This window comes from Echinops telfairi, unplaced genomic scaffold, assembly GCF_000313985.2.
Source record: "Echinops telfairi isolate 266 unplaced genomic scaffold, ASM31398v2 ScPeMD7_7467;HRSCAF=8505_1, whole genome shotgun sequence".
NCBI classification, from domain to species: Eukaryota; Metazoa; Chordata; class Mammalia; order Afrosoricida; family Tenrecidae; genus Echinops; species Echinops telfairi.
In genome coordinates, this window is record NW_022111368.1 from 12222399 (window position 1) to 12250078 (window position 27680).

A 27680-nucleotide genomic window follows, 5' to 3' on the forward strand; every position below is an offset into this window, starting at 1 on the left:
CTCTTCACCCACATTTCTGTTGTTTGTCCCCCTGGGGGGATGGGGGGGTTATACACCAATCATTGTGATCGGTTCCCTCAGTCTCCCCCCACCTTCCCCCTATCCTCATGGTACCACTGCTCCCATTGCTGTTCCTTGGGGACTTATCTGTCCTGGATTCCATGTGCCAAGAGCTCTTATCTGTACCAGTGTACATGCTCTGGTCTGGCTGGATTTGTAAGGCAGAACTGGGGTCTTGATGGGGGTGTGTGTGGAACATTAAAGAACTAGAGGAATGCTGTGTGTTTCATTGGTGCGATCTCGCACCCTGGCTGACTCATCCCTTCCTTGTGACCCTTCAGTGAAGGGATGTCCAATCGCAAAGATTGCTTTTAAGTCTTTACTAAACCATGGGATAGTCTCTGCATAGAAGTCCTAAAGTGTAGAATTGCTGGCCCCAGGGTGCACCCTTTCTGAAGCATTTGGACTGCCCAGTTACTTTACAAACAGACAGTACCGATTTTGGTCCCATTAGGAATGCCTGTGATTGTTTTGACTAGATTGATAGGTGAATATAGCAGTAAATTTCCTTTATTTGATCACTATATCCAAGGTGTGCTTGTTTATCAATCTATCCTAAGAGGTACATTGCCTGTCCAAGAGTTTTGTACTGAGTGCTTGCTCTGTCCTAGTTCTTAGTTACAGGCAACAGCCTCTCTGTTCTAGCTCGTTTAACCAGATAGCGCAGCATCCATTCTCACTAATGTAAGCAGAAAGGGCTACATCGAGAGGTGATAAATAGTTCGAAGGTTCATTGCTTAGAGACAGAAAAGCCTCTCCGCTGAGTTCCCGAGTCCAGTGTCAGAACCGGCCACTAAACGTGCTTGACTCCGGAACACAGTATTTCTCGGACACAAGTACAGAATCATTGAATTGCTCTGTGCTGCCCCCTTCAGGAGAATGACGAGGCTTTCTACTCCTAGAAAAAGTAGCCGTCTCCGAAACCCGGGGGTAGGTCTACCCTGTCCATAGGGTCCCCCGAGTTGGAATCCACTCGAAAGCAGTGGGTTTTTTGGGGTCCTCATTGCCTCTGGAAGCACACTGTCTCGAGCACCAGCTGTGGAAACAAAGCAACGCCAGTCTCCCCAGTAGCTCATTATGGATTGAATTGTGTCCCCGAGAGCTCCACCCACCCACCCACCCAAGGAGCTGTGAATGTGATTGTGTGAGTGGAAAGGGGGTTTTCTTTAAATAGGGTTTGCACCAAGTGAACAGAGCCATACCAGAGTTGGGTGTGTTCTAACCATTATTCCCTTTGTGTTTCCTTTTATAAAGAACCCGAGTCAGACACAGGAGGAGCACAGCGTGGGAGAATCCTTCTCCAAGCCAAGGTAAGCCCGGAAACAAACACCCAGGGTTGTAGAAGCCGGAAGTCGAGCCCTGGTGGACTAGTGGTTAAATGTGTAGTTGCTAACCGAAAGATTGGCAGTTCCAACCCACCAGCCGCTTGACAGAAGAAAAGCGACACTGTTTGCTCCCATATACATGGTTGGTCTTGGAAACCTTAATACACAGTTGTACTGAGGGTCGCTATGGGTTGGAATCCACTTGATGGCATTGTTTTGTTTCGTTTTAATGCAAAGAAGGTAAAGTTTGCATTGTGGGGAGCTGTCAAAATGTAGACGTATTCAAAATCTTTGGAGGTGGCATGAATAATTGACATCAGCCACTGTGTGCTTTTTGTTAGTGCCTATTCAGAATTAAAGAGTAGCAGATTGTCTTTTCTTTAGTGTGTAATACCCTTGTTCACACCCTCTTCTTTGTTTTGTGAACATAGACTGTGGTAGTTATAGAATCATTTGTCAATTTGAGAGGATTAAGAGTGAAGGGGTGGCATCTAGCCTGTCAATCAGGTCATAGCCAATGAGGCCTCTGTGTGGGCATGGTCTTCTCCTGAAGATTCTGGGAACTCCTGTTTTCCTCCTTGGAGGCGGGAGACACACACTCTCTCTGCTCACTCCCTGGGAAACATTGCAGTTAAGACACTTGGAACTACGCTAGTACCCTGAGCTAGAGGAGCCGCTCAGAGACCCCTGCCACCCAGCGCTGAGATGCTTACAACAGCGCCACTGGATCCACAAGACTTCCCACCCACTGGTCTGTGATCTTCCTGCATTTGGCGTCATTGCATGTGTTTTGTGAGCCTGAAGAGGACTTTATAGATTGGTATTACATAAAGGGTAATATCGGACTTATGGACTTGATCTGGGCTGGGCTGAGATGTTTTCTCAATATTCAATTGCTCTTGTATATAAAGCTCTCTCCTGTACACATATGAGAGTCTATGAATTTGTTTCTCTCGTCTACCTGGACTAACACATATACACAGAAATAACGTGTTTTTAAAAATCATTTTATTGGGAGGCCCTTATACCTCTTATAACATCCCATATATCAATTGTATCAAGCGTAGTTGTACATATGTAGCCATCATAATTTTCTAAACATTTACTTTCTCTTTGAGCCCTTGGTATCAGTTCCTCTTTTTTCCCTCCCTGACTCTTCAACCCTTTGATAAATTATAAATTATTATTGTTTTCATATCTTACACTGACTGCTGTCTCCCTTAACCCACGTTTCTGTTGTTCATCCCCCTGGAGTGGGGGCATTGTACACAGAAATATCTCTAGATAAATTCATTCAACAAGTTTTTTAAATGATTGTGTTTTCAATGAAAGTTTACACAGCACATGCCGTTTTCAGTTGACTTTTTTTTTGTTGTTGCAAAAACTGCTCGGTGACATGGATTACATGTTGTCCAGCTGTGCCTGGCAGTTCCATTTCTGGCACACTGCTTCCCCAGCCCCACCATCTTCTCAATGTTGCTGTGGAGGGATTGTTGAACTGTAGCTGCATATACACATTTTTGCTTTTACTCTTCATTGTGATTTGGGCTGAAGTTTACAGATCAAATTGGTTTTCCGTTCCACAGTGCATACATATTTTAATTTGTGGCATGGGTTGCAATCTGCACCATAGACCAACAGCATTCCTTTTACTTCTCCCTGTGTTACTGTTTCCACCCAGCCTCCTGTCCCATTGTCTCGGGCCTTCTGAGCTCCATTGTTGTCATTAGGGGCCATAGATGGAGTGAGCTGCAACGCACGGCTCACCTATGCACAGCAGAGGGGGACACTGCCCACCCCACATTTGTTGTTACATCTAGCCTTAGGGTCAGTCCATTTCATTGAGGGTGTTCCTCTTTTTCAACTGATCCTCTCTTTTACCAAGGCCTGGTCTCCCGATTACAGGCCCAAAGTATGCCAGTGTGAGACAGAGTCTCACTATCCCCCTTTGTAAGGAGCTTTCCAGTTGTGCTTAAGACAGATTGGCTTGTTCTTGTGGCCGTCCTGGTACTTTCAGGCTTCTTCATTGACACCACGATCCGAGTGTATCCGTTCTTTGGCTTTCTTATTCAGTGTCTCAGGAGAAAGACTGGGCTTTCTATTCCCATACACAGTTACGGTTTTGGAAACCCACATGGGGGTCGCTATGAGTCACCATTGACTTAAGGCGGTGAGTTTGGTTTTTAGCAAACCAAACTAGCTTCCATGTGCATATGGGACAAAGGGAAACACCATGGTTTGGGCCAGGCTCATGTTAGTTCTCAAAGTGACATCCTTGCCCTTCAATGCTTTAAAGAGGCCTTCTGCAGCAGGTGAGCCCACTGCCACCACCTGTTTGCTTTCTTCTCTGGTGCTCCCATGAGCCTGGGCAGTGGATCCCAACAGAATGAAATCCTTGACAATTTCAATCTTTTCCCCCATTTGTCACAATGTCGCCTGCAGGTCCAGTTGTGAGGATTTGGGTTTTCTTTACATAGGATTGTAATCGATACTGAAGGCTGCAGTCTTTGATTTTCACCAGCAAATGCTTCGAGTCTTCCTCGATTTCACCAAACAAGGTTGTGTCATCTGCATCTAGAAGATGGTTAATAAGGATTCCTTCAGTCTCCATGCTGCGGGTGTCTTCATATAATCCAGTTCCTCCGGTTGTTGGCTCAGCATACAGATTGATTTAAGTGTGGACACAACCTGATGCCACCTTTTCTGACTTTAAACCCTGTAGTATTTCCTTGTTCTGTTCTAATGACTGCTCTTGGACCATGTCCAGGTTCCACATGAGCACAACGACGTGTTCTGGAATTCCCATTCTTCTCAATCTATGCATGCTTTGTGATGATCCACACAGTTGAATGCCTTTCAACAGTCAAGAAAACATATTTCTGGTAGTCTGTGCTTTAAGCCAAGATCCATCTGATGTCATCAATGGTATCCCTCATGCCAGTTTCTCTTCTGAATCTGGCTTGGGTTTCCGGCAGCTCCTTGTCAATATAGCACTGCAACTGATTTTGGGATTATCTTTAGCAAAATTTTATTTACATTGAGTCTTTGGAATGGACACAAATCTAGTTGATTGGCTAGATAGCTGTTTTCCAAATTTCTTACCATAGATGAGTAAGGGCCCCCAGTGATTCATAGCAAGTTGAAATATTTCAGTGGGTATCCGTCTGTTCATGGAGTCTTGCTTTTTTCCTAAAGACTTGAGAGCAGGCTGAACTGCTTCCTTCAGTACCATCAGTTCTTGATATGTTAGGCCTTGAAATGGTTGAATGCCAACCAGTTCTTTTGGAACACTGGCTCTATGTGTTCCTTCTACCTTCTTTTGAAGTGGGAGCATATAATATTTACCTTGTGACTTATTTCACTCCACATTATGTTATGTAGATACATTCATGGTCCAACAACATTGTTATTTATGGTTCCATTTCATACTTTTTAGGTATTCAGCTCACTGACAATGGCTTCATGCTTCACACGTGCCATCATGCTCACTATCTCAGCCTGTATTGTTCTCCCACCATTGATTTAGGTCCTTTATCCCTTAAAATTCTCATCTGATTTTCAGTGTTACTGTTGCCATTTTGATCTCATAGAGGTGATTCTTTAAAATAGTTCAATTTCCAAGGAAAATATATTTATTGAGTTAAGCCATCGTTTAGTTATTTACTACACAGCTATACTAATCAAACAAATTGGTATTGGTTTAAAGATAGAATAACAGAATGGAACTGAGAACCTAGAAATAAATCCATAGACCTATGACCAACGGATCCTTAACAAGAGCATTCAGTTCATCCCACAAGGAAGCAACAGTATCTTCAACAAGTGGTGCTGGCAACATTGGATTTCCATATGCAGGACAACAAAACAGAACACATAATTCATATAACACACATAAACAAATTCAAAATGAATCATGGACTTCAATGGTAAGACTAAAACTAAAGTTCTTAGGAGAAAACTAAGGGCAAAACTAACCATGTTAGTTTTCTCTAATGGTAGGCAATCAAATCTAACAAAAATATACCAAGCAACAAAAGCAAAAGAGATTATCGGTACTTCACAAAAATGACATATGTTCAGTAATCAAAAGTACTCAGTAAAGGAGTAAAATGACAACCCACAGACAGGAAAAACAGCACTGGAAATCACACATACAACAAAGATTTAATCCATAAAATGCATAGTTAACTTCAACAACTCAACAACAACAAAAACCAAATAACCCAGTCAAAAAATGGACAAAGGACATGAACAGATATTGCTCCAAAGAGGATAGTCAAGTATCTAACAAACATCTGAAAAGATGTTTCATCATCACCAGCCATTTAAAACCAAACTCACTGCCATGAGTTGATGCCAAGCTAAATGTGAATGGAACGCCCCATCGTTAGGCAGTAGAGAGATGCAAATCAAAACTACAACGCGACACAATGGCATTCAACACAACAGCCAAGACCAAAGCACACCAAGGGAGGATAACAAAGATTGGTGAGGGCTGGGGAGACCCACTGCTGACAGGAATGTAAAATACAACTGTGGTGCAAAGCAATATGGCGATTCTTCAAAATGAGAAATAGGGCAACCACACGATCCAGCCATCTGAATCTGTTCATTAAAACCACTGTTTGCGGTATTTCTGTTGTAGCAGCACGCGGAAACTAAGACACTGCTCCTCTGTGATCGACGTGTAGGTTGCATCCCTCTGTTGGCCACTGTGAGTGCTATCGACCTTGACCTCAGATTGTTGGGTCACGTGGTCATTTCAGTTTCTCTATGCCTATCTATTTATATTAACAAAATCACAGCCATTTCAGTGGGGTGAAGTGACCTCTCACTGTGGTTTTGAATTGTATCTCCCTCATGATGGCGTAGTGGGTAAAGCATTGGACTTTTAACGGCAAGGTTGGCAGTTCAAACCCCTTAGCTGCTCCATAGTGCAGGGATGAGGCTCCCTGCTCCCAAATGTTACAGATTTACAGTCTGGGAAAGTCTCAGGCGCAATTCCGCTGCGTCCCACAGGAGTCTGAATTGCGTTCATGGCAGTGGGTTTGTTTTTGTCTTCAGTGACTAATACCATTGCACATTTTTTCACCAGCTTCTTGTCCTCTGTATATCCTCTTTGGTGAAATGTCGATTCAAATCCTTTGTTCATTTTAAGTTGGGTTGTTTGCCTTTTTGTTGCTCTGTTGTGTAAATTCTTTATTTTGGATAGTAAACCTTTATCAGATATGGGATGCCTTAGTTTGGGTTCTCTAGAGAAGCAGAACCAGTGTTCAAATGTATATGAAGGCACTCTGGTGGCATACTGGGTTGCATGTTGGACTGCTAACTGTAAGGTCAGCAGTTCAAAACCACCAGCCACTCTGAGGAAGAAAGATGAGGCCTTCTACTTCTATAAAGAGTTACAGTCTCAGAAATCCACAGAGGCAGTTCTACCCAGTCCTATGGAGTCACTAATTGCTTGCACAGACTTAACGGCAGTGATATACATAACAACTTTCTTGATATAAATTATTTATATATATCCCATATATAATTATATATATATATACATATATATGTATGTGTGTGTGTGTGTGTGTATATATATATATATATAATTTTATATCCAGGAAGCTGTTCCACAGAGAGAGGAGTGGTTAAGTCTAGTCTGAAGATCAGATGTTACATTGGAGGGTTTTCCTGACCTAGTAGCTGCTGGAGCAGAAGATGAAGCAGGAAGATGAAGCAGCAGCAGGTCATGCTCATGGACGGCAGGCTCTAGTGTGAAATGTGGAAAGGCGGGACTGAGGGGCAGGGAGGAAGACGGACATATCTGACGGGACAAGGGAGAGCAGAAGCAGAAAGAGCTTTATTAGGGGTTAGGGGAGCTCCCAGACGAGGTTCCGTGACCTAGACCAACAGCTCAGGGAAGTCGTGCTCAGCAGCTGGGGGCGAGGGTTTTTAAAGGGGTGGTGAGGAATGTATGGCAATCAGCATATGGGGTCTGGAAACTGGGAGAGTTGCTTGTCGACTCCAGGAGGCTTTCTTTGAACCCGGAACATCAGGTTTCACTGGTGCCCACTGCTGCTGACCTCTGGGACGTGCAGGGAAGCACGTGCAGGGCCTGAACATGCTTCAGCTTAGTCCAAACGGGGGCTGCCTAGTTCCGACCCTACCCAACAAAATGAATCCAAGATCATCAGGCAATACGGTAGGCCTGGGTGGCAGGCAATGGCAGGTCTATGAGCCAGATCCAGGATTTGGACGACCAAGAAGAGATCTAGCTTCTGCAGTCTCAACTTGAAGAAGAGTAGCCACAACCCTGACACAACTTCCTTCCAAGTGCATCAGGCTTTGGCCTGATTCTGAGATAGCCCTCCACCCTAACCCTAATAGTCCCATAACTGCTTGACTGATCACAGCACAGCCTATCATGGAGTTGATTACATTATATTAGATCACAACATGGAGGAAGATCCACTGCAAACTGAGAATCGTGGCCCAGCCAATTGACATCAAATCTAGTTTCCCCAAGTTTTCTCCCTTATATGTTGTCCCTTTTCTTTGTTGATAAAATCCTTTGATGCTGTGGTGAAGGGCAATGTCTTGGTATATGGCCCTTCTACCCATAGCCTTGATAATGCCCCAGAGTGGGGACATTAAAATAAGGTGTAGAAGACTCTAACTTGGGGATTGGTCAGTTTTGCCATTCCACTGGCTTTAAAGAACCATTTCAGAAGCAGGGAGGGGAATTTTTAGGCCATCAAGAAAGAAGAACCACCAGGGAAGCTTGTGCAAGATCCCTGCCTGAAGTGGCAGAGGCAGTGGAGCAACACCAAGACTGAGATAGAGCAGAGGAGCAGTGGTGAGACGACAAGACAGAGAGGTGGGGTTTCCAGCCTACAGAGAGATACCGTGAGTGCCTTTGGGCAGAAGCCTGGCTTGAAGAGTGGGTTCTCTTGTATATATATTCATGATATACTATAATATATATTATTAATCATTTTATCGTGGGGCTCTTACAAATCTTATAACAATCCATCATTCAGTTGTATTAAGCACATTTGTACATATGTTGCCATCAACATTTCCAAAATGTTTTCTTTCTACTTGAGCCCTTGGGTCTCTTGAATATTTACTAGTATTATAGGAGCTTTGTGGCACTTTCCTGAGCAAGGCAGAGGCCAAGGGGCAGTGTTACAGTTATACAATCTCCTGTTAACTTGAACAAAGAGGTGGAATCTGGCCTGTTAATTAGGTCGCAGCTTGAGGACCTCATTTGGACAGTGATGAAAAGCTCACTGGAGGCCAGAGCCAGTCTCTGTCTGCCTTCCCTTTCCTGCTGTTGAGACACTCAGAGAGCTGGAGGAGACCTGTGGAGACCCGTGCTAGCATTGAGATGCTTCCACTGCCACTGGATCCACAAGACCTTCTACCCACTGGCCCGTGATCTTCCTGCATTCGGCATCATTGCATGTGCTGCATGAGTCTAAAGAGAAATTTATGGACTAGTGTCTGACATATGGACTAATATAGGACTTATGGACTTGATCTGAACTGGGCTGGGATGTTTTCTCAATATATAATTGCTCTTTTATTTATTTATTTTTACAATTGCTCTTTTATATAAAGCTCTTTCTTATACACATGAGTGTGTACTAGTTTGTTTCTCTGGACTAACACAGACAGTTTGAGAAGTTTAGGCCCGTATAGATGTGCCTACTAGAATGCCCAAAAAGAGGTATTGCAGGAAAAAAAAAAGGACTGCATTCTTAATGTATTACAGTCCTGACTTGTGGTAATCTGTGAAATTCCTTAATAAACGCCTATAATCATGAGTATTGTCTGTGAGTTGGGTGAGCCCTTGCAATGGATTATCTAGCCAAGCAGAGATGTAGAGTGCTGTGCGAGGGACGGTTGGTTTCAGAAGAGGGTAAAAAGGATGGAGGATGGAGTCATGTCTGACCTTGGATTCTCCTCCCTGCTACTGAAGCTGGAGGAGGTCAGATGCGGCCCCGACACCATGTCCTCAGATGCACATAGCCAGTCTTCTTTATAAACATACATATTTTATAAAAAGACCCTTTGAGAACCTTATTCTCCCCTCACCAATTTATGAAGCCACTGCTACAATGATCTTATTTCTATAGCATTCTTTTTAGTGGCAGCATAATATGATGAATGTGCCATCATTTCTCTCTCCAGTTCTCTGTTACCTTATTTCATGTATTTTACTCTGTCATCCAATGGTGCAATGCAATGATACTAAGAAGCATTTCAGTATCCATCTGAAGCCAATAATCCATGTAGAATCTAGCTTGAATTTCCGGCAGCTCCCTGTCAATGTACTGCTGCAACCATTCTTGAATTATCTTTGGCAAAATTGCACTTGCCTGTGATATCACTGGTATTGTTCAATAATTTCTACACCTTTCTCTGGGATGGGCAAAAATGTGTGTCTCTTCCATTCAGGTGGCTAGCTAACTGTCTTCCAAACTTCTTGGTGTAGACTTCTAACCCTGCATCCATTTTTGGGAAACATTTTACTTTTTTTTCCTGCCAACTAGGAACACCTTAATTATTTACATATTTCTTTTTATGGGTGCATAAGCATAACCTAGCATTAAATTTATATGCACAGAAAGCTCAAAGAGCTCTTTCAGTAAGTACAGAATAAAACTTCTCAGTGTTAAGAAAGCTTTGTGACATGGTTTAATTTTCAGTTTTGTTGTTTTGTTTGTCTGTTTCAGGGCAAGAGCTATGTGGGTCAGCTCAAGCTTTCCCCCATGATCAAAGTCTCCGTTCCCGGTGGTGATGTCAAGGCCAGGCCTCTCTTGAAGAATGTGGATGTGTTGATGTACCTTCTTCGGTTTCATTGTACTTTTCTTCAGATCAACAAGCTCTCCTTCTCCCTAACCCAAAACCCAACCCAACCCACTGCCCTTGAGTCAACTCAGACTCATAGCGACCCTATGGGTCAGAATATAACTGTCTGTTTGGGTCTCTGAGACTTTGAATCTCCTGGAGCACACGGCCTCATCTTTATCCCTCAGAGTGATGGCTAAATTTGAACTGCTGACTTTTTGAGTAGCAGCTCAATGGATAACCAACTGTGGTGATACATGCCACACTCACGAACCCAGAAACTTCCAAAGCAAAATCATTGAATGTCCTGGTGGAAGATGGACATTTAGTATGGGGTGTCACTGAACCCTTGATTGCATCTCACCTATGCTTTTTTTGCTGCTCAATCTTCCCTGGGCATCTCTTAGGGATGACCTCTGGCTGTCTAGTATCAATTGAAACTGGTGTCTCCAGTGAAGTGCCCACGTATTCCACCTAAATGTGGTCTTACCTCCATAGCAGGCATGTTCATTATTTAATTTATCTACGTTATATCTGTGGGATGTTGCTGTGTTTTGGCTAAGGTACCCTAAGTGGAACTATCCTCCTGTGGCAGTTACAAAATCTACTGTCAATATGAGGAAGGGGTGGAGTCTAACTTGTCAATCAAGTTATAGCCAATGTAGCCTCTCCATGGACATGGCCTTCTCCTGAGGATCCTGGAAACTCCTGTCTTCCTCCCTGGAGGACAGACATTCTCCCTGTGAGACATTCCTGTTGACAAGCCACATGGAGCCATGTTGATGGAGCCAGAGCCCAGGAGCTGGAGGAGCCACATGGAGACCCATGTCAGCGCTGAGATGCTTCCACTGCCACTGGATCTACAAGACTTCCCACCCACTGGCCTGTGATCTTCTTGCATTCGGTGTCATTGCATGTGTTGTGTGAGTCTAAAGAGGAATTTATAGACTGGTATTTGGAAATGTAGGGTAATATTGGACTTAAGGACTTGATCTGGACTGGGCTGATATGCTTTCTCAATATACACTTGCTCTTTTATATAAAGTTCTTTCTTATACACATATGAATGTCTGTGAATTTGTTTCTCTAATCAACTCGGACTAACACACCTCCCATGCCTTGAAACCTCCTGGAGGAGAGCCTCTGTCCCCTCTGTCCCTTCCATCGGTCTGGGTGTTCCTTCTGGTGTGCTGGCTTGAAGCCCTCCACACGATGGCACTTGTTCTCTGGGATTAGGCCTGAGGATGTAAAGTGTCTGCTCCTTGTCCCTGGAGTTGCCTGCTGACAGGAAATTCCTCACCTCGTTTATGCAGTCCTTTCAAAATGCCAAGAAGATATTTTTCGTGAGCAATATATTTTACCTCCCTTTTCAACATTATTTCCAGCTGTATAAAGTTAATAAAGAACCAGAGGAGAGAATACAACAACATACATCTAATCTGGATAAACTAATGCCACTGAATTATACATGTGATGAATATTGTAAATGCAAATGATTTGATGCATATTTTTACCACACCCTTGAAAATATACACTTAGTATCTACCCCCCCCCAGCAAATCCATTTTAGAGTTGTTTATATACAAGTAAGGACACACATGCACAAAAATCCATAGACCACATCTATAGGTTAATATCTAATGAACAGATCACAATTCAAACGACAAACGACCCTCATTAAAAAAAAAAAAAGACGGTGAATTGAATTTTTAAAATTCTAAACCCTGGCACCCCTTGATGGAGCATCTGAAAGCAATGGCACTGCTGTAACTTTTTGGTTGCAGAATGTATGCATACTCCGCCAGCCACCTGTAAGGGTGCAAATGTGTTTTCCCAGGGAGTTATTTTCTCTGGTCTCTACAGAGCTGGAGTTTGCACCTGAGCCTGTAAACAGTAAAAGGAACTGTAAAAACTGGTGACAAATGCAAGTACATAAACTATCCAAATACATAGAACCAAAGACCAAGTAGCCATTAGGTAAACCAAAAAGCTAAAATAAATATTAAAAACTAAGGTTGTTGGGTTTTACTTAAAGCCACTCTTCTTCGGTATATCCTTCCTCAAAAGCCATTTAAACCCAGGGCTCAGGCTGGCTTTGGAGTGGGGGTGGGGCTGGGGTTGCGTGATGATGGTGGTTCTTTTGTATGATGACAGTCATATATGTAGTGACAATACATATTTAAATAAGCTAACTTTGGGTCTTTATGCTTCTGGTATAAACGTGAATTTAGATGCACCCCAAGCAAATCTTTCACCGAAGAGTCAATTCCACCGCAGTGCTGCCCTCCAGGGCGGAGTTGAACGGCCCCAGGTACGGTTCCTTTCACAAGCGCAGTCCGCCACATTCCTCCCAGGGTTAGCTGCTGAGCACTTAAACCACTGCGCCAACAGTGGTCCTTGAACTTACACCCACTATTCTCCAATCTTCCTGTAAGAAATAATTCACTAGACAGTTTTTAAAAAAAACAAAACATACTCAGACCCAAGTCCAGCCCTATTTGGTAAATGTAGAGGAAGGGACCCATCCAGCCTAACAGGTGGACTTGGTGGCACCGTTACAAAGTCTAGTCTGTGCTTGCCAGAGAGTTATGAAAGGACGGTCCGTACCTCTTTCTTCAGGCTGCACTCTGGAGGAGATAATGGTGAGATACCCCTCCCCCCACACTACCACTTAAAATAATACCACTCAATACACTCCCCAATAGATTGTTCTGGTCTGTTTAAAAATAGCAGCAAAAACAATCCTGTTTCTTATTTTAAAAAGGGAACACCCAGTGAAGACAATATTTTTATCCCCTCTCTCTTTCCTCACACAGTCTTAGCCAAACATTACCTCAGACCCCTCGTGGGACCAAGAATGGTACATAAAGAACATAAACAGATAAATAACTTGATGTCAAACCAGGCTTGGTAGTAGAAGCATCCCAACACAGACATGTGATTAGGATACCACTTCCAACAGGAAGACATTTTTGGGTCTAAGCCCTTGCAATCAATCATGTGACCAAGAAAGCTCTGGGTCAGGATTCATCTGAACTTGTTTGCTCGCTGAGCTTCCTGAGATTTGCAGCTCCGGGGAGCCAAACCCCCAATTCTAGGGGAGGCTTTGCCTTGAATTTGGGGGTAGCGTTTGCTCTGGACCACACTTCAGTCTCCATGTATTCTTTGCACTCATACCCCCAAACCCACAACATCTCTTTGAGAGCAGACAGCCTCATCTTTCATCTGAGGAGCAGCTGGTAAGTTTGAACCACTGACCTAGCAGCTAGCAGCCCAGTGTTCAGCACCAGGACTCCGCATGACTATGTTGTAGTTGTTAGGAGCCACAGAACTGGCTCTGACTCATAGCACATAGTGAACCTGTGGTGTGGTTTGGTGCGTTATGAGGTGGGCTGTTAGTCACAAGTTCGGCAGTTCAAAACCACCAGTCACTCTTTGGGGAAAAGATGAGGCTTTCTTTTCTTTTTCTTTTTTTAAGATGAGGCTTTCTACTGTTGTAAAGAGCTGTCAAAAACTCACTGCCATGCAGTTGATTCTGACTCACAGAGTCCCCATCGAACAGGCCAGAACTGCTGGTGTGGTTTCCAAGACTGTAACTCGTTACAGGATAGAAAGCCTTGAGCAGCTGGTGGTCTTGAACTGCTGACCTTGAGGTTAGCAGCCCAGCACATAACCACGATGCCGCCAGGGGGCTGAGCAACCCACAGGGGCAGTCCTACCTTGTGCTATAGGGTTGCTATGAGTTGAAATCGCTTCGATGGTGGTGAGTTTGCGGTTTTTGAATGTACAACAGAAGGAAACACTGCCCAGTCCTGCTCCTCCACAATTCGGATTGTGTTTGAGCCCATTGTTGCAGCCCTCGTGAGAATGCCTGGTCACTCGCAGAGAGAAAACTTCCCAGAGAGCGAATAAAATATGAAATCCAAGCCCATTCACTCGGAATAGAGGGCCACAAGCAACAAATGAAGAGGCCTTTCCAGGAGACAGGAAGTCTATCTGCTAAGTATACAAGTCAGCTGTTCCCTGGATAACGGAGCACCCATCCCGGGCAGGTGGAAACCTCTGGAATTGGATTGAGGCTCCTCTCCAGGTGCTTTGTCTTGCCTGCTGTTTCAGTTGAGGAAGTTTCTCATTTGTCAAAACTTAAAGGAATTGTGTGATTGGAGAGGGGGAGAAATGGATGAAATGGAGGCTGGTACTTGGACAAAGAAGAGCTCATTTGCATGGACTTTATACCTCCTGATTAGTGCAGAACCTCTCTGGAGCTCAGTGCCACTTAAGCAATCGTGATTTTTTTTTTTTTTAATTGGCTGTTAGATCAGACTGACCTTTCCGGAACAGAAGAGCCTGCCAGCAGCCCCAGGTCTCTGCCATAGAGTGGGCAGGGTAAGAGCTCACGAGCCAAGTTCTTATGACATGCCCTTTCAAGTCTTAAATGAAAAGACATTTTCCTCCCAATGAATATTCAAATCGGAAAACAGGACAATTACAACACCTCTCCGGGAACTGTCTCCTCCAGGAAGGGAGATTCTTAAAGGAAATTGCTTGGTGGCAAAAATGGCAAACACTGAGATGTCTTCAAAATACAGAAAGGAATCATTTCTCCTTAAAAAAAAATTTTTTTTTGCAGAAACTCTATCTCCACAGAGGAAAAATGTGCTGGCCAAAGGACATGGCCACTGGTGGCCGTTTGCTTTAAATCCCACACTGCTGGAGTGCAGCTGCACCGTGAATGACAGAGCCGCCGAAGCTACATTTACTTGGATTCTTAACTTTAAAATTGTTGCATTAAAAATGTGAATGGGGGTACCAAGCTAGATTTTCAAAGGTTGCCTAACACTTGCATATATATATGTATATATATGTTGTAATATTATGATTCTGAAACTACCGAGCTCAATTGTGTGCATGTGTATATGTGTGCTTTAACATAGATAGGCTATGGGGAAAGATGGTAATAGAATAGTCCAAGACACCAAAAATAATTGGAGGCAATGTGGTTACTGGTGACTTTTATTTCCTTCCTTATTCTTTTATACAACATTCAAATATTCTAGACTGAAAATGCATTATCCTATAATGTAAAAAAAAAGAATGAATAATGTCACTTCTCAGATAATAAGAGATAGCCACTTGTGTGTTTAAGGACGGTACCAGCAGGATAAGAGAATGTTGCTTTTAGGTCCTTAAAACCAGTGACAGCCGTCTACTGACGGGACACAGAAGCGGCTGTGGAGGCTGCTATTAATAACAACGAAAGGCAGAGATGGTGCAGCAGTTTGCTTTCCTCACAGTATAAGCTTTAAAAAGAAGGCCTTCTTGGAGTTGCGCACTTAACAGTACAGTGTTCGAAACGATATGTTACTTACTCTACTTAGTCCTATCAATACTTTCTCTGAAATCAATATTGCTCTTCCCTGGTGTTGTTGTGGGTTACATGTTAGGCTGCTAACCACAAGGTCGGCAGTTTGAAACTACCAGCCACTCTGAGGGAGAAAGGTGATTGCCTTCTATTCCCGTAAAGAGCTACAGCCTCAGAAAGCCACAGGGGCAGTTCCACTCTCCACTGTGGGGTCGCTCGCGTTGAAACTGGCTCCGTGGCACGAGTCTAAGTTCTTTCCTTGGTTTGTTCTGTTTCAGGTCCCGGCAGTTCCCACGGCCCAGGCGTGACTGTCTAGCTATACGGATCCTGTATGTCAGCTATACGGATCCTGTATGTCCTAACTCAGTCTCCGTGACTGGCACTGCTGGGCTGGCTGGACAGCCTGTGAGGATCTAGACCATCACTCAGAGGGGCACTGCAGGGCTACTGATGAGGGATGTCGAACGCTTCTTTGGTGATCACATCACAGCTTTCTGACTGGGAGCCTTTGGGAGGGTTCCACACCTACCCACAGCCACGGCGAGAGGGAGGAGGGAAGCCACAGCAGCAGCAAGAGGTGGTGAGGCAAAGACCAGGGCAGGTCAGCCATGCCTGTGCCTACCAGAGACTGTGCAAGGGAACAAAGGGGTCCTGAGACCGAAACTGGCCCTCAGATGCAAGAGGCCGAGACTCCTTCAACACCAGGGGTTTCTCCCACTTGCTGACCAGACAGACACGCACATCAAAGTTCAGCACCAAAAAAGTACACGTGCTGACAAACCCAAACCCCAAATCGCAAAACGGAACAGAGACTCTGTTTTGGGAAAAGACACAAGTGAAGGTTTGGTACTTCTCTTTGGAAGATGCTTGCAGAGACAATCAAAGAAATCTCATGGATTAAGGAAACCACATGGGAAGCAAGCCAACCTCAGGTTGCAGCCCTCTGTCTCAGTGTCATTTTCCGCATCTCCTAAGAAGAGACATCACTCACTGATGGCTTAAGAGCCGAACACACCTGTGTGAAAGGAGATGCCGGGCCCCTCCACGCCCCCTCCCTCCCCATGGGACAGTCTTTCAAGGTCCAGTTAATGTAAAAGCGAAAGAAAAAAGAATTAAACCATACATCTCTGGAAAGACAAGTTCAGAAGTTCAACGACATGATTTGGAGGGAGGGGGGAAAATCCGATGGTAGATACATGATAAGCAGATAGTGAAACGTTAAGAAATCGCTGTGGTTTCTCTGAGTGCTGACTCTTATTTTGGAAACTCGATTGCATTGTTGGCTTTGATCAGTGTTGGTCTGAAGGATAAATCAAAGGCTTTCTGGTCACTGAAGCTCTGGGCTGTATACTTGGCAAACGGCGCCAACCTTCGGTGTTGTTTGTGCTCCAAGGACTCTATGTTGTCCCAAATGTCTTCCTCTTCCCCAGGACCTGCCCGAAGTGTGTCCTGAACGGAGATGAGCGGTGTCTGGCACCCCCCAGGGTCAGGAGTGGGTACTGCAGAGGCCTTCATTGGCTCCAGAGAACCTTCTCTCAACGCCTCCGAAGAGCATGCCTTGCTCCTGCTTGGGTTGGGCTGGCGTTCCTTGGGCGTGTGCTGTGTGGCAGGCTCCTTCTCCCGGCCGTCCCTGGGTGATGCTCTTTGGTGTTTTCCACTCTTACCAGCAGTAAGCTTTTCTCTGGCTGTGCTGCTTTGGGGCTGCTCCCAGGCATGGGGTGCCATCTTGCTTTCCTGTGTCCCTTTCAGCGAAGCCAGGTTACCTGGCCTCTCTGGGTTTTCCACCGGTGCCAATGGCTTCTTCTCTGATGGGGCTCCGACGCGTTGAGTTGGGTGGCTGGCACGCTTCCCTGGCTTGCCTGGTAAATGCTCTTGCCCCTTCCCCACCTGCTCGCAGGGACTCTTCACTGGGCACTTTTCTGCCCAGTCATTTGCCGGCTGTGCTTGAGGCCTTTGAGCAGTACACAATATCGCCGTCTGATCCAAAGATGCTGTTTTCTTTGGACCAGAATTACCTGGCTGTGGAGTCTGGGGTGGCCTCGCGTGACCCAAGCTCTTTCTCTCAGACTCCCGGGGATTGTCTTGCCTCCCCAATTTACCCAGCACCAGCTGCCTTGCCGGGTCTTTCTCCCCACCGGAGGCACCCACCTTGTGTCTGGACACCATGCTTGCAGAAGGTAACAGGTGTGCTTGAAGATTAGGATGTCTTGGCTCCTGGGCAGTTCCATTCACACATGCTTCTTCTGCTTCTGTTGCTGGCATCGTGGGAGACGGCTGAAAACGCTCAGCGTCAACAAAAGGCTGTTTTCCGGCCTCAGTAAACATCTTACCCTTTGCCTGTTGAGTCGAAGAAGGTGGCTGATGCTTGCCCGAACTGCGGCAGGGAGACCTTGCGGCACTACTTTCCTGCGGGGTCAGATATTTTGAAGTTAGACTTTGGGACCTCAGGTGATTCCCCAAAGGATTTCCTTCGGTAGCTGTAGTATGGTTGCTTTCCCCGGCTGTGTTTTCTTTGCTCTCGGTGAATTCCTCTGAAACCCGTGAGTGGGGCGTGCCCAACAGGAGGTGGGCACGGGCTGCTTCATTTGGGCGAGTTATCAAGTACGCTGAGGGTGAAGACCGGCCCCGCTCGGTGTCAGCCAGGCCGCTCACGTTGGCTGCGCTGCTGCTGCGTCTGGACGAGCCACTCAGTGCCAAGGGATGCTGTTTGCTGGGGTCGGCAGAGGAGTCCTCGCCTATCAGCCTATTTTCTTTGGTGGCAACATGTCTGTGTGCTTCCTTGTCAAAAGTCTTCAGTTCTTCTGCCATGTTAGTTTCAGGGGTAAGGGCATTCCTTGAGGATGGGGTTGTGTGATCCCCAACACCGGGTCCTGCTTTGCTGGCTGGCTTGGATGATTCTTTCGTCAAGGGCAGTTTGTTCTTGTCAAAATCATGGCTGACCTTTCCTTTAGCAGCCTTGTTGGGTTGGGTACACTCTGTGAATGCTGCCCCCTCAGAGACTTGCTCAGACAAGATGTTTTTGTGCGGCAAGGTGGAGCACCCAGACTTCACAGAGCCCTTGGGCGGTGTTGCCAGCGAAGTTGCCTTCTGCACCGTCGGGCTGCTTGTACTGGACGAGGGCAATGGCTGACCGCCCAAGGTAGGGAAGACAGTTCCTTCCAGACTCTTTCTCGACGTGGCAGTGGGATTTGACAAGGTACCCTTGGTAGGTGTTGGGATTTCATGTGAGTCTGGTAGCTGCTGCTTCCCCGAAATGAGCTCATAAAGATTCTCTCTTGAAGCCTCCATAGGACCCTTGACATCGTGTGAGCTTTCAAAGCTGCATTTGTTTATCTCGACATGGGTGGGGTTTTCCTGGAGTTTCGGTGTCAGGGCTGCCCCTGGGGTGTTAGGCTCAAACCCAGCAGCCTCTCCTAGTGCGGCTGGCTTCCGCTCAGCATGGGGTCCAGGCGCTGAAGGGGAATTGACTTTTGCCGGCTCCCCAGAACGTTCGCTTGGTTTCATTGTGGCTTCGTTGCCCCTTTTCTTTTCAACGGTGGGGGGAAATGATGTCCTCGCAGTGCCGTGCGCAGCCTCTCCTCCCAGAGCGTGACGGCGCGCAGCCTCACTCTTGTGTGCGTCTTGCAGCGGGACCGGAGGCGGTGGCATCTCATAGACCACTGGGAATTTGACGGTGATTTGTGGAGCCTCGATGGTGGCCTGGGCTCGCCGCGCAGCCTGCACGACTGGAGTGTGCAGCGGTGGGATGGGTCCTGGTACTTTCTGTTCCGGGAAGAACTTTTGGGTGGCAAAGAAGGGGTCTCTTTCGGTGTCAGAAGCTCTTTCTGGTTCATCCTCGGAGCTACAGACAGTCATGGTCATCTTGGGAGTCTCCCCAGGTGAGGGGGCTGCTCTTGCTTCACTCCCATGGGCAACACCTGCCCTGGAGCCAGGTCCCCTTACACCCCCGGCAACGCTCTCTCGCCTCTGTCCCGTAGCTGGATGGGACCCTGCGCTCTGGAGGCTGGCTGCGGGGAGTGTCGATGACCACTCAGTGTGGTCAGGAATGCGGTCTTGAAGGGCGTGGCCTACCCCGAGATCAGCACGGGAGTCTAGCACCCGCTCCACCCAGGGGACAGGCATGCTCGGAGCAACGTGATGCTCCCCACCACCTGTCACCTCGGGCTCCAAGGACTGTCCTTGGAGCTCTGCACTGATCGGCCCCTTTCTTGGGGGTGTCCTCCCAACGGGCTGTCTTTCCCCCGCGGGGGAGGACAGGCTGCCTTCTCGCCCGGGCGCGCTCCTGGACTTGGAGAGGTTAATTTTCGCGCAGTGCGACAGCCAGCTCCGGGGCCCGCAGACTATGGTGGCGATGCTGAAGGCCGGCACAGGCTCGGCTGTGCAGGCCAGGTAGCGGGCCGGGGGCATCTTGATGCAGGTGCTGGCCTGGGTGGCCGTGTGCAGCACCCCGACCTCCGGCCTGTGCATTTTCTTCCGCTGCAGGTTCTTTTTCTTGCGTTCCTCTTTTCGCAGCAGCAGCACGCCGGCTTCCGAGCAGAGAGAACTGCTTTGTTCAAATTTCTCTCTCAGTTTGGCCAGGACGGAGTTCTTCTTGGCGACAATCTTGGGCACGAGGCCACTGGTGGGCTTGGGCCTGCCAGCGGGGGGCTTCTCTCGAGCTGCTTTCTCCTTCGCCTCCTTCTCCTCGGCAGCCAAGAACTTCTTGAGCATGTTCTTGACCGTGTTTTTGCCGGCGGGGTGGCCCCACCTTGGCCTCTCACTGGAGATGAGCTGCTTCTCCTCCCCGGGGCCGTTGGCTTTCTCCTTGGTCTTCTCCAGGAGCTTGGTGATGGTCATGTTGACAAAGCTTCGGCCCGGCCCCTGCTTGTCCTTGAAGATCAGCCGGCCCACCTCCCGGGTTTTCTTGATGTAGGACTCGCGGTTGGGGTTCATGAACTTGGACTGCAGAAGCTGGAACTTGGTGGGCCGCCGGTAGGGCTCCTGAGGCTCGGGCCGGTGGCTCACCCGGGTCTCCTGGCCGGCTGCCTTCTGGGTGGCAGGGGGGCCCCGAGGCCTGTCTGCCTGCTCGGTGACGTAGAGCAGCAGGCTGGTGAGGATGGCGCAGGCGGCAGGGTCCAAGGCCATCTTGTGGATCTTCTTTTTCAGGGCCAGGGCATCGACGGGCATCGTGTCCCTGCAGGTCTTGATGCTCAGGGGTCTGCAAGGAAAAAGAAATCATTAGACAGCGTACCCTCATTTCCCCCTCCCCACCCAAGATGACTTTAAAGAATATTTCCTACGGAACAATCCCACTTTAAAAAATACCGCAGAAAGAAGTCTAGGTGCTTAAGCAACCTCCCTCGAGTGGATGAGTTCTCCTGACGGCAGTTACAACTCGAGATGCCTCACTGTCCCTGGGGAGGGGGCAGAACCACCTCTGACCTCCACCCCATGACAAATTTGTGAAGAGGCAGCCAGAATTTTAGCTCAGCCATTACACTTTTTTAGGGTGTTTTTTCAATCCCGAGGAGATCATGAGAAATGTAGAGCAAAGGCGTACGTGCTCCAAGGAAGGGCAGTGGAGTGCTTCTTATACTATTCAAAGGTTGGAAACATCTGCATGTCTAGTGAGGGGCTTGTTAGCTAACGGCACATTCAGGTCTATGAGGGTAGGGGGGAGAGGAGATCCACTGGACAGGAATGGGTTCATGGGAACTTGAGTTCATGTGAACTCAAAACAGCTGCCTCTCTAGACCTTGGCCCAGTTCTGTTTTTGAGAAGCTAAAGGGAGGTATACACTTAGACTGACAACCGAGTGGAAAGAAATATACTCAGACTTTCCTTTTGGGTACATTTGTGCATTTGTCTTTTAAAAAGGCTTGAATTTCAGAAGTCAACATAAATATTCTTTCAAAGGAGGGGTTACTAAGCAAGTACTTATATGCTGATATGATGTGGGGAGGGGAACATCATTTCTACCCTTCCTGTTTGCATTGCATCCCCCATATCCCAGGGCTTATTAATCCTACCCTATCTTGAGTGAGTTGATGTGATCAACCGAATACCGAGGGTTTGACCCAAGTGGTGAAAGGGAATCCTTTTAAGGAACAAAACCATAAACTACACTCACTGCCACTGAGCCAATGTCAACATACAGTGACCCTATAGAACAGGATAGAACCGTCACCCCTGAGTTTCTGAGACTTTAACTCTTACTGGAGTAGAAAACTCAATCTGTCTCCCTTGGATGAACTGGTGGTTTCAAACTGTTGACCCTGCAATTAGCAGTCCAACATGTAACCATTATGCCATGAGGCCTCTTCTTCAAACCAAACTCCCTGCCATCAAACCAACGCTGACTCATAGTGAACCCCTGTGGGTTTCTGAGACTGTAACTCTTTATGGAAGTAGAAAGCCTAGTCTTTCTCCCAAAGAGCTCCTGGTGGTTTTGAACTGCTGACCCTGCAGATCGCAACCCAACTTGTAACCACTACACCACCAGGGTTCCTATTCAAGGAACTAGAGGACTGCAAATTTTACACAGGGATTTGGGTTTCCTGCACGCACTCACCATGACCCAGTGAGTGCATTCAGGAGGCAGTCTTGTTAGTTAAACAGAATAATGGTTCTCCGACTCGAATATCCACTGGAGAGAGTGGATATTCAGCTTGTTACACCCAGGTGACTGGGCCCCACCTTCCAACTTTCTGGTTCAGGAGGCTGGGGGGTCTCACTTGAGGATTTTAATTTCTAACAAATTCCCAGAGGAAGCCACTGCTGCTGGTCTAGGGACCACACTTGGAGAACCACTGACATAGATCAAGCTCTTTCCAAGCCTCAGGCAACTGTGGATTTAGAGAACCGATGTGGCCAATTAGATGCTTGGAAACTAAAGCCTGAGCACATTACAACTCCGTAAAGTGATGTAAGCTAACAAGGGCCAGTGCTGGAATGATGATTGTATAAAAATAAATGACAGCTAAATCCAAAGGGAGAAATTGAATCCACTCACAACAAAAATGTTGAGAAACTTACTTCATTGTATGGAATAAAAGAGAATCCCACATGTACTCTTAATTCCCAATCAGGAAGAGAATCAAGAGTTCATGAGCAGCAAGTGTTTTTAGGGCTGGTAAACTGACCCTGAGTCCGAGCTCCAGAAGTGCCCCTAGACCAGCAGCATGTGACAGTTGGCGCTAGGGACCTCCCAGTGCCAGACACACACACACACACACACACACACACACACACACACACACTCAGTCTATTGGACCACGAGTGGGCAAAAACTACACTTGATTAACCTGGCAGGAATTACAGGGAAAGACGAGGAAGCAGATTTACAGGCTCCTGGGAACAGGCACTAGGCTGCCTTTGGCACTATGCCATCTTCTATGTGCGAAGGTTCATACTTTAATAGACCACAATCAAGAAATATATTCCAGGTCCTGTTTTCATTGGGGATTAAACATGATTCCAGACAAGGCTGATGTTATGGATTGAATTACATCCCTCCAAAATATATGTTATAAATTCTAACCTCTATGGGGAGATTGGAGCACTCCTACATGGCTGGGGGCGCGGGGGCAGGGGGAAGGTTGGAAAGGGGGTGTAACCACTGTGGAAAGTGGTCCCCCAAAGTTGGGACTATTGTACAACTCCTATTAAAATATTCAAACCATTGAATTGTATGGCATGTGATTTATAGGTCAAGATGTGTTTTTTTAAAGTTTGGAATAGAGATTCCATTTGATCCAGCAATCCCTGTTCTTGGTATCTATCCCAAAGAGATAAGAACCCCAACACAAACAGCTCCATGCCCACTTATGTTCATCCCAGCACTATTCACAGTAGCACAAAAATGGAAGCTACGTAAAGGCCCACGAGTGGAAGAATGGATAAGTCAACTGAGGTACACATGCACAATGGAATACCACACAACATTAACAGATAACGATGACTCTGAAAACACCTCATAACAAGGTTGAACCTGGAGGAGAGTATGCTGAGGGAAATCAATCAATCAGTCACAAAGGGTAAATGCTGTACGAGACCACTATTGTGAAAGTCAAGAAAAGGGTTTCACATGAAAAGAAATATACTTTGATGGTTACCAAGGGCAGAAGGGAAAGGAGGAAGCTGAAATCACATCCTAGAGGGTAAACAAACAGGTTTTACTCGGGTGAAGGGGAAGACAATTCACAACAGGAGGGAGATGGGTCAAAAATGATGGAGGAGGTTTGCCAGAGGTAAAGGCAACAGAAGTCAGTGTTGTTATACACACAATCCTGCCATTGTGCGGATCAATGAGAAGATGCTTAGCTAGACATGCAGGCTGAACAGGTGCGGGAGGGAGGATGGGACTACAGTCTCAGATATATATGCAGATCTGACAGGAGATATTTGTACGATGTGTATTTACTGCAATTACAACCATGAAAATGGTGGTGCACACAGGACGCAAAGTTATGGATTCTTCTTAAATATAATCAAACTCTTTGAGGGCACGAGATGCTGGGGCTGTGGTCTCAGGACCATAGTCTTGGGGAGCACCAGGATCTGTCAATAGTATAATTCACAAAGACAATGTTCGTCACCCTACTTTGGTGAGTAGCAACTGGGATCATCAAAGTCCACGAGCTGCTGTCTAAGGTACAACCATTGGTCTCTCCACATTCAAAGGAAAGAAGAGTGCTGACAGCCAGAAAACTCATGAAACCATCAGTCCAGGACTGCTGGAACATGCAAACAGATGTTTGCCACCCTCCACCCTGAGACCAGAGGGACCAGACGAGGCCTGGCTATCACAACCAATTACTCGGAACAGGATCAGGCCAGAAGGTGCTAGCAGAGGAGGACAAAATGATGGAGCAAAACTCCAAGTCGTGAAAGAGACTCAGCTGACGAGTGGGATCGAGAGAGATGGACCCCAAAGACGATGGTTCTTTGTCACCCCTCAGGTTGGGAACTGAACTCATCCCTGTGGTAGAACCATCAACCATAAGGCCCAAAGGGCAGCATTTACCCAAAGATAAAGTGCAGAGGGTTAGGAGAGAAGGACCAGAAACAGGACACACAGAGAGGAGGGGAGACAAGTGATGGGGCGTGGAGGGATTGCCATGGAACACAATGGAAACACCTGTGCAGGTAGTGCTGAATGTAAGACTGTACAGCAAACCTTCACCTAAGTCCCAATCAAAGTTTAAAAAGAAAAAAAAAGGAAAGAAACAAAACAAAGGCAAACCCTAACCTGGATGCTTGTGGTTATAATCCCGTTAGAGAAGGAGCTATCTGGGTGATGTTAATGAGGCAGGATTAATGGAGCTGTGTGTCTTCAGTCAATCTGTTACATGATGTAAAAGGAGCAGAGTAAGAAAACTGAGACGCATGGTCAAGTGCAGATTGCCCAAGAGTACAAGCTCGAAGAGAGAAGGGCCTTCCTCCAGAACCAATGTAGAGAGCAAGCCTTCCCCTGGAGCAGGCATCCTGAATTCAGACTTCTAGCTCCTGAAATTGGAGAAAATAAGCTTCTGTTGTGAAAGCTACCCACTTGGGATATTTCTGTTTCTGTATCACTAGATAACTAAGACAGCTGGTACGTGGATATAATCTCTATTATTATTAGCAAGTAACCCTTACTGAGTCAAGGAAGGCTTTTTTTTTTTTTTTTAAACCAGAGAAGGCTTAACTTTGTAGGACATTGATAACAGTGGAAGTCAAAGTATTTCAGACACCTCTGTCCAAAGCCCCATATCCTAATAGCTCAAGGACAGCCTTTAAAAATGTGTGGCAATTGAACACTGTGGTCCCATCTATCTGGGACCAAAAGGACCACTGGCACTGGAAATAGGAATTTCCGGGGCAGTGAGTTTCCGTTAGCAGGGCAGGGACCGTTTAGAAAAGGAGCGTGAGAATGTTTGCACGACTTGAACAGTGTTATCGATGTCACTGAATGAGACACGCCGACACTGCTGAACCGCTGTGTGTTCTGTTGTCGATTCTCAACCACAGCAAAGGTGTGGCAGAAGTACGCGCTGAGGGAGACTAATAGAACACAAAGGATTGATCCATCTGGTGGAGTGCTGGCATTTATTACAGGTTGATTTTGCCACATGCAGGGGCATTCCATGAATTTTAGATTTTTCACATTTCAACACCTCTGAAGTACGGATGAATGGTATCATCTATGGCATCTTAACCTTCTGGGATGGTTCCATTGCCATCATATTTTTGTTTCCTATAGATACATGAAGTAGTTTTAAAAATCAAACTCACCACCATTGAGTCAATGTCGACTCATAGCAACCCTATAGGACAGGGTAGAGCTGCCCTGTGAGTTGCCGAGATTGGCACTCTTTATGGGAGTAGAAAGCCACATCTGTTTTTCCTTGGGGTGGCTGGTGGTTTCGAACTCCTGATCTTGCTGACTGCAGCCCACTACATAACCTCTGCTCCACCAGGGCTCCTGGACGTAAAGTATGGGCATCTTTTTTTTTAAATCATTTTATTAGGGGCTCATACAACTCTTATCACAATCCACACACACATCAATTGTGTAAAGCGCATTTGTACATTCATTGTCCTCATCATTCTCAAAACATTTCCTCTCCACTTAAGCCCCCGGCATTAGGTCCTCATTTTTCAAAGTATGGGCATCTTTTAAAGATGACAATTTGTGCTCAATGAAATCCAACTTTTATAGCCAATGGTTAACACTGACTGGGTGCTTTTTAATAGCTTATTAGGCTGTGTGTTTGACACGAATTTATCTTATTGAATCAACACAGCTCCTCACAGCTAGGATTGTTATTATTTTCTCCGTCTACATTTGAGAACACTGACACTTTGAGGTTTTAACTTGTTCAAGACCGCGTGGGCCAACAGACGGCAGAACTGAGTTTAGAACCTGGACCTGAACTGCTGAATCTGATCCATCCCATGGTTTCAATGACCATCTAGACACTGAGGACACCCAGATTTAGACCTCTAGCCAAGGCCTAGGGGTGTACCTTCACCAGCACCAGATACAACGCACTTATGCTATCCCACACCCCAGGTGTCACCTTCTAGGATTTTCTCCACCTCAATAAATGACATCAGCAGCCACCTAGCTGTTCTTCCAGAAACATGGGTACCATCTTTGACCCCTTCTAGCCTTCAAGCCTTCCATCTATTTCACCACCCCCTACTATTTCTACTGCCTTATTATTCCTTGAATCTGTTTCTACTTCCACTGTTTTCATCCGAGTCTAAGCCACCAACACCATTAAGATATTCTACTTAGTTCTCCTACTCCTCTTTGGCCCTCCTCTATTTGTGCTGTGCACTGCAGCTACCAGAGTGATCTTTAAACAATGAAAGTTGGGCCATGCATCTCTTCTGCTTGAGAGATGTCAGTGGCTATCTGACCACTGCTTTTAGAATAGAGTCCCAGCTCCGGGTCGCGCCCAGTGAGGCTCCACATGACATCAGCATCATCTTATACCAGAATCCTCTTAGTTTATTGTATGCCTTTTTTGTTTGTTTCTCAACAAGAGCTTGATGGATTCCCCAAGTCCGTCCTGTCTTAAACCCTTTTAGTCTGCGTTTCTTTCTTTCTGTTACCATATATACTCAAGTATAAGCTGACCCGAATATCAGCCGAGACACCTGATTTTACCACAAAAACTGCATTAAAAATGTGCTGGCAAAAAAAAACTTCACTTATATACGAGTATATATGGTAATTATTCCCCCTGAGGAAACATTCCTGATTTAGGTCTCAGGATAAATATCATTGCTTAAAGAAATTCTTCCCTAACCACTCCATCCTTTTATTTTATTAAATAATTTTATTGGGGGCTCTTGCAGCTCTTATCACAATCCATACATTCCTTCAGTGTGTCAAGCACATTTGTTGCCATCATCATTTTAAAAGCATTTTCTTTCTACTTGAGCCCTTGATATCAGCTCCTCATTCCCCCCTCCCTCTCCTCCCTCCCTCATGAGCACCTGATAAGTTATTGATTATTATTTTCATATCTTACATCATCGTCTGTCACCTCTCACCCACTTTTCTATTGTTTGCCCATCTGGGAGGTCCAGGTTATATGTTGATCCTTGCGATC

The 27680-nt window shown here is 46.1% G+C and overlaps 1 protein-coding gene across 1 annotated transcript in view; it reads right to left on the minus strand.

Annotated features, from left to right (window-relative positions):
• Window positions 1–15229: 15229 nt before the first annotated feature.
• The window catches only part of LOC105978786 (flocculation protein FLO11), a 19133-nt gene continuing 6682 nt past the window's right edge, over window positions 15230–27680 (minus strand). The window contains exon 2 of the mRNA XM_045283930.1: window positions 15230–20791. Within this exon, the coding sequence (XP_045139865.1) occupies window positions 16849–20760 (3912 nt within the window). The 5' untranslated portion in view covers window positions 20761–20791 and the 3' untranslated portion in view covers window positions 15230–16848. The remainder of the gene's footprint in view (window positions 20792–27680) is intronic.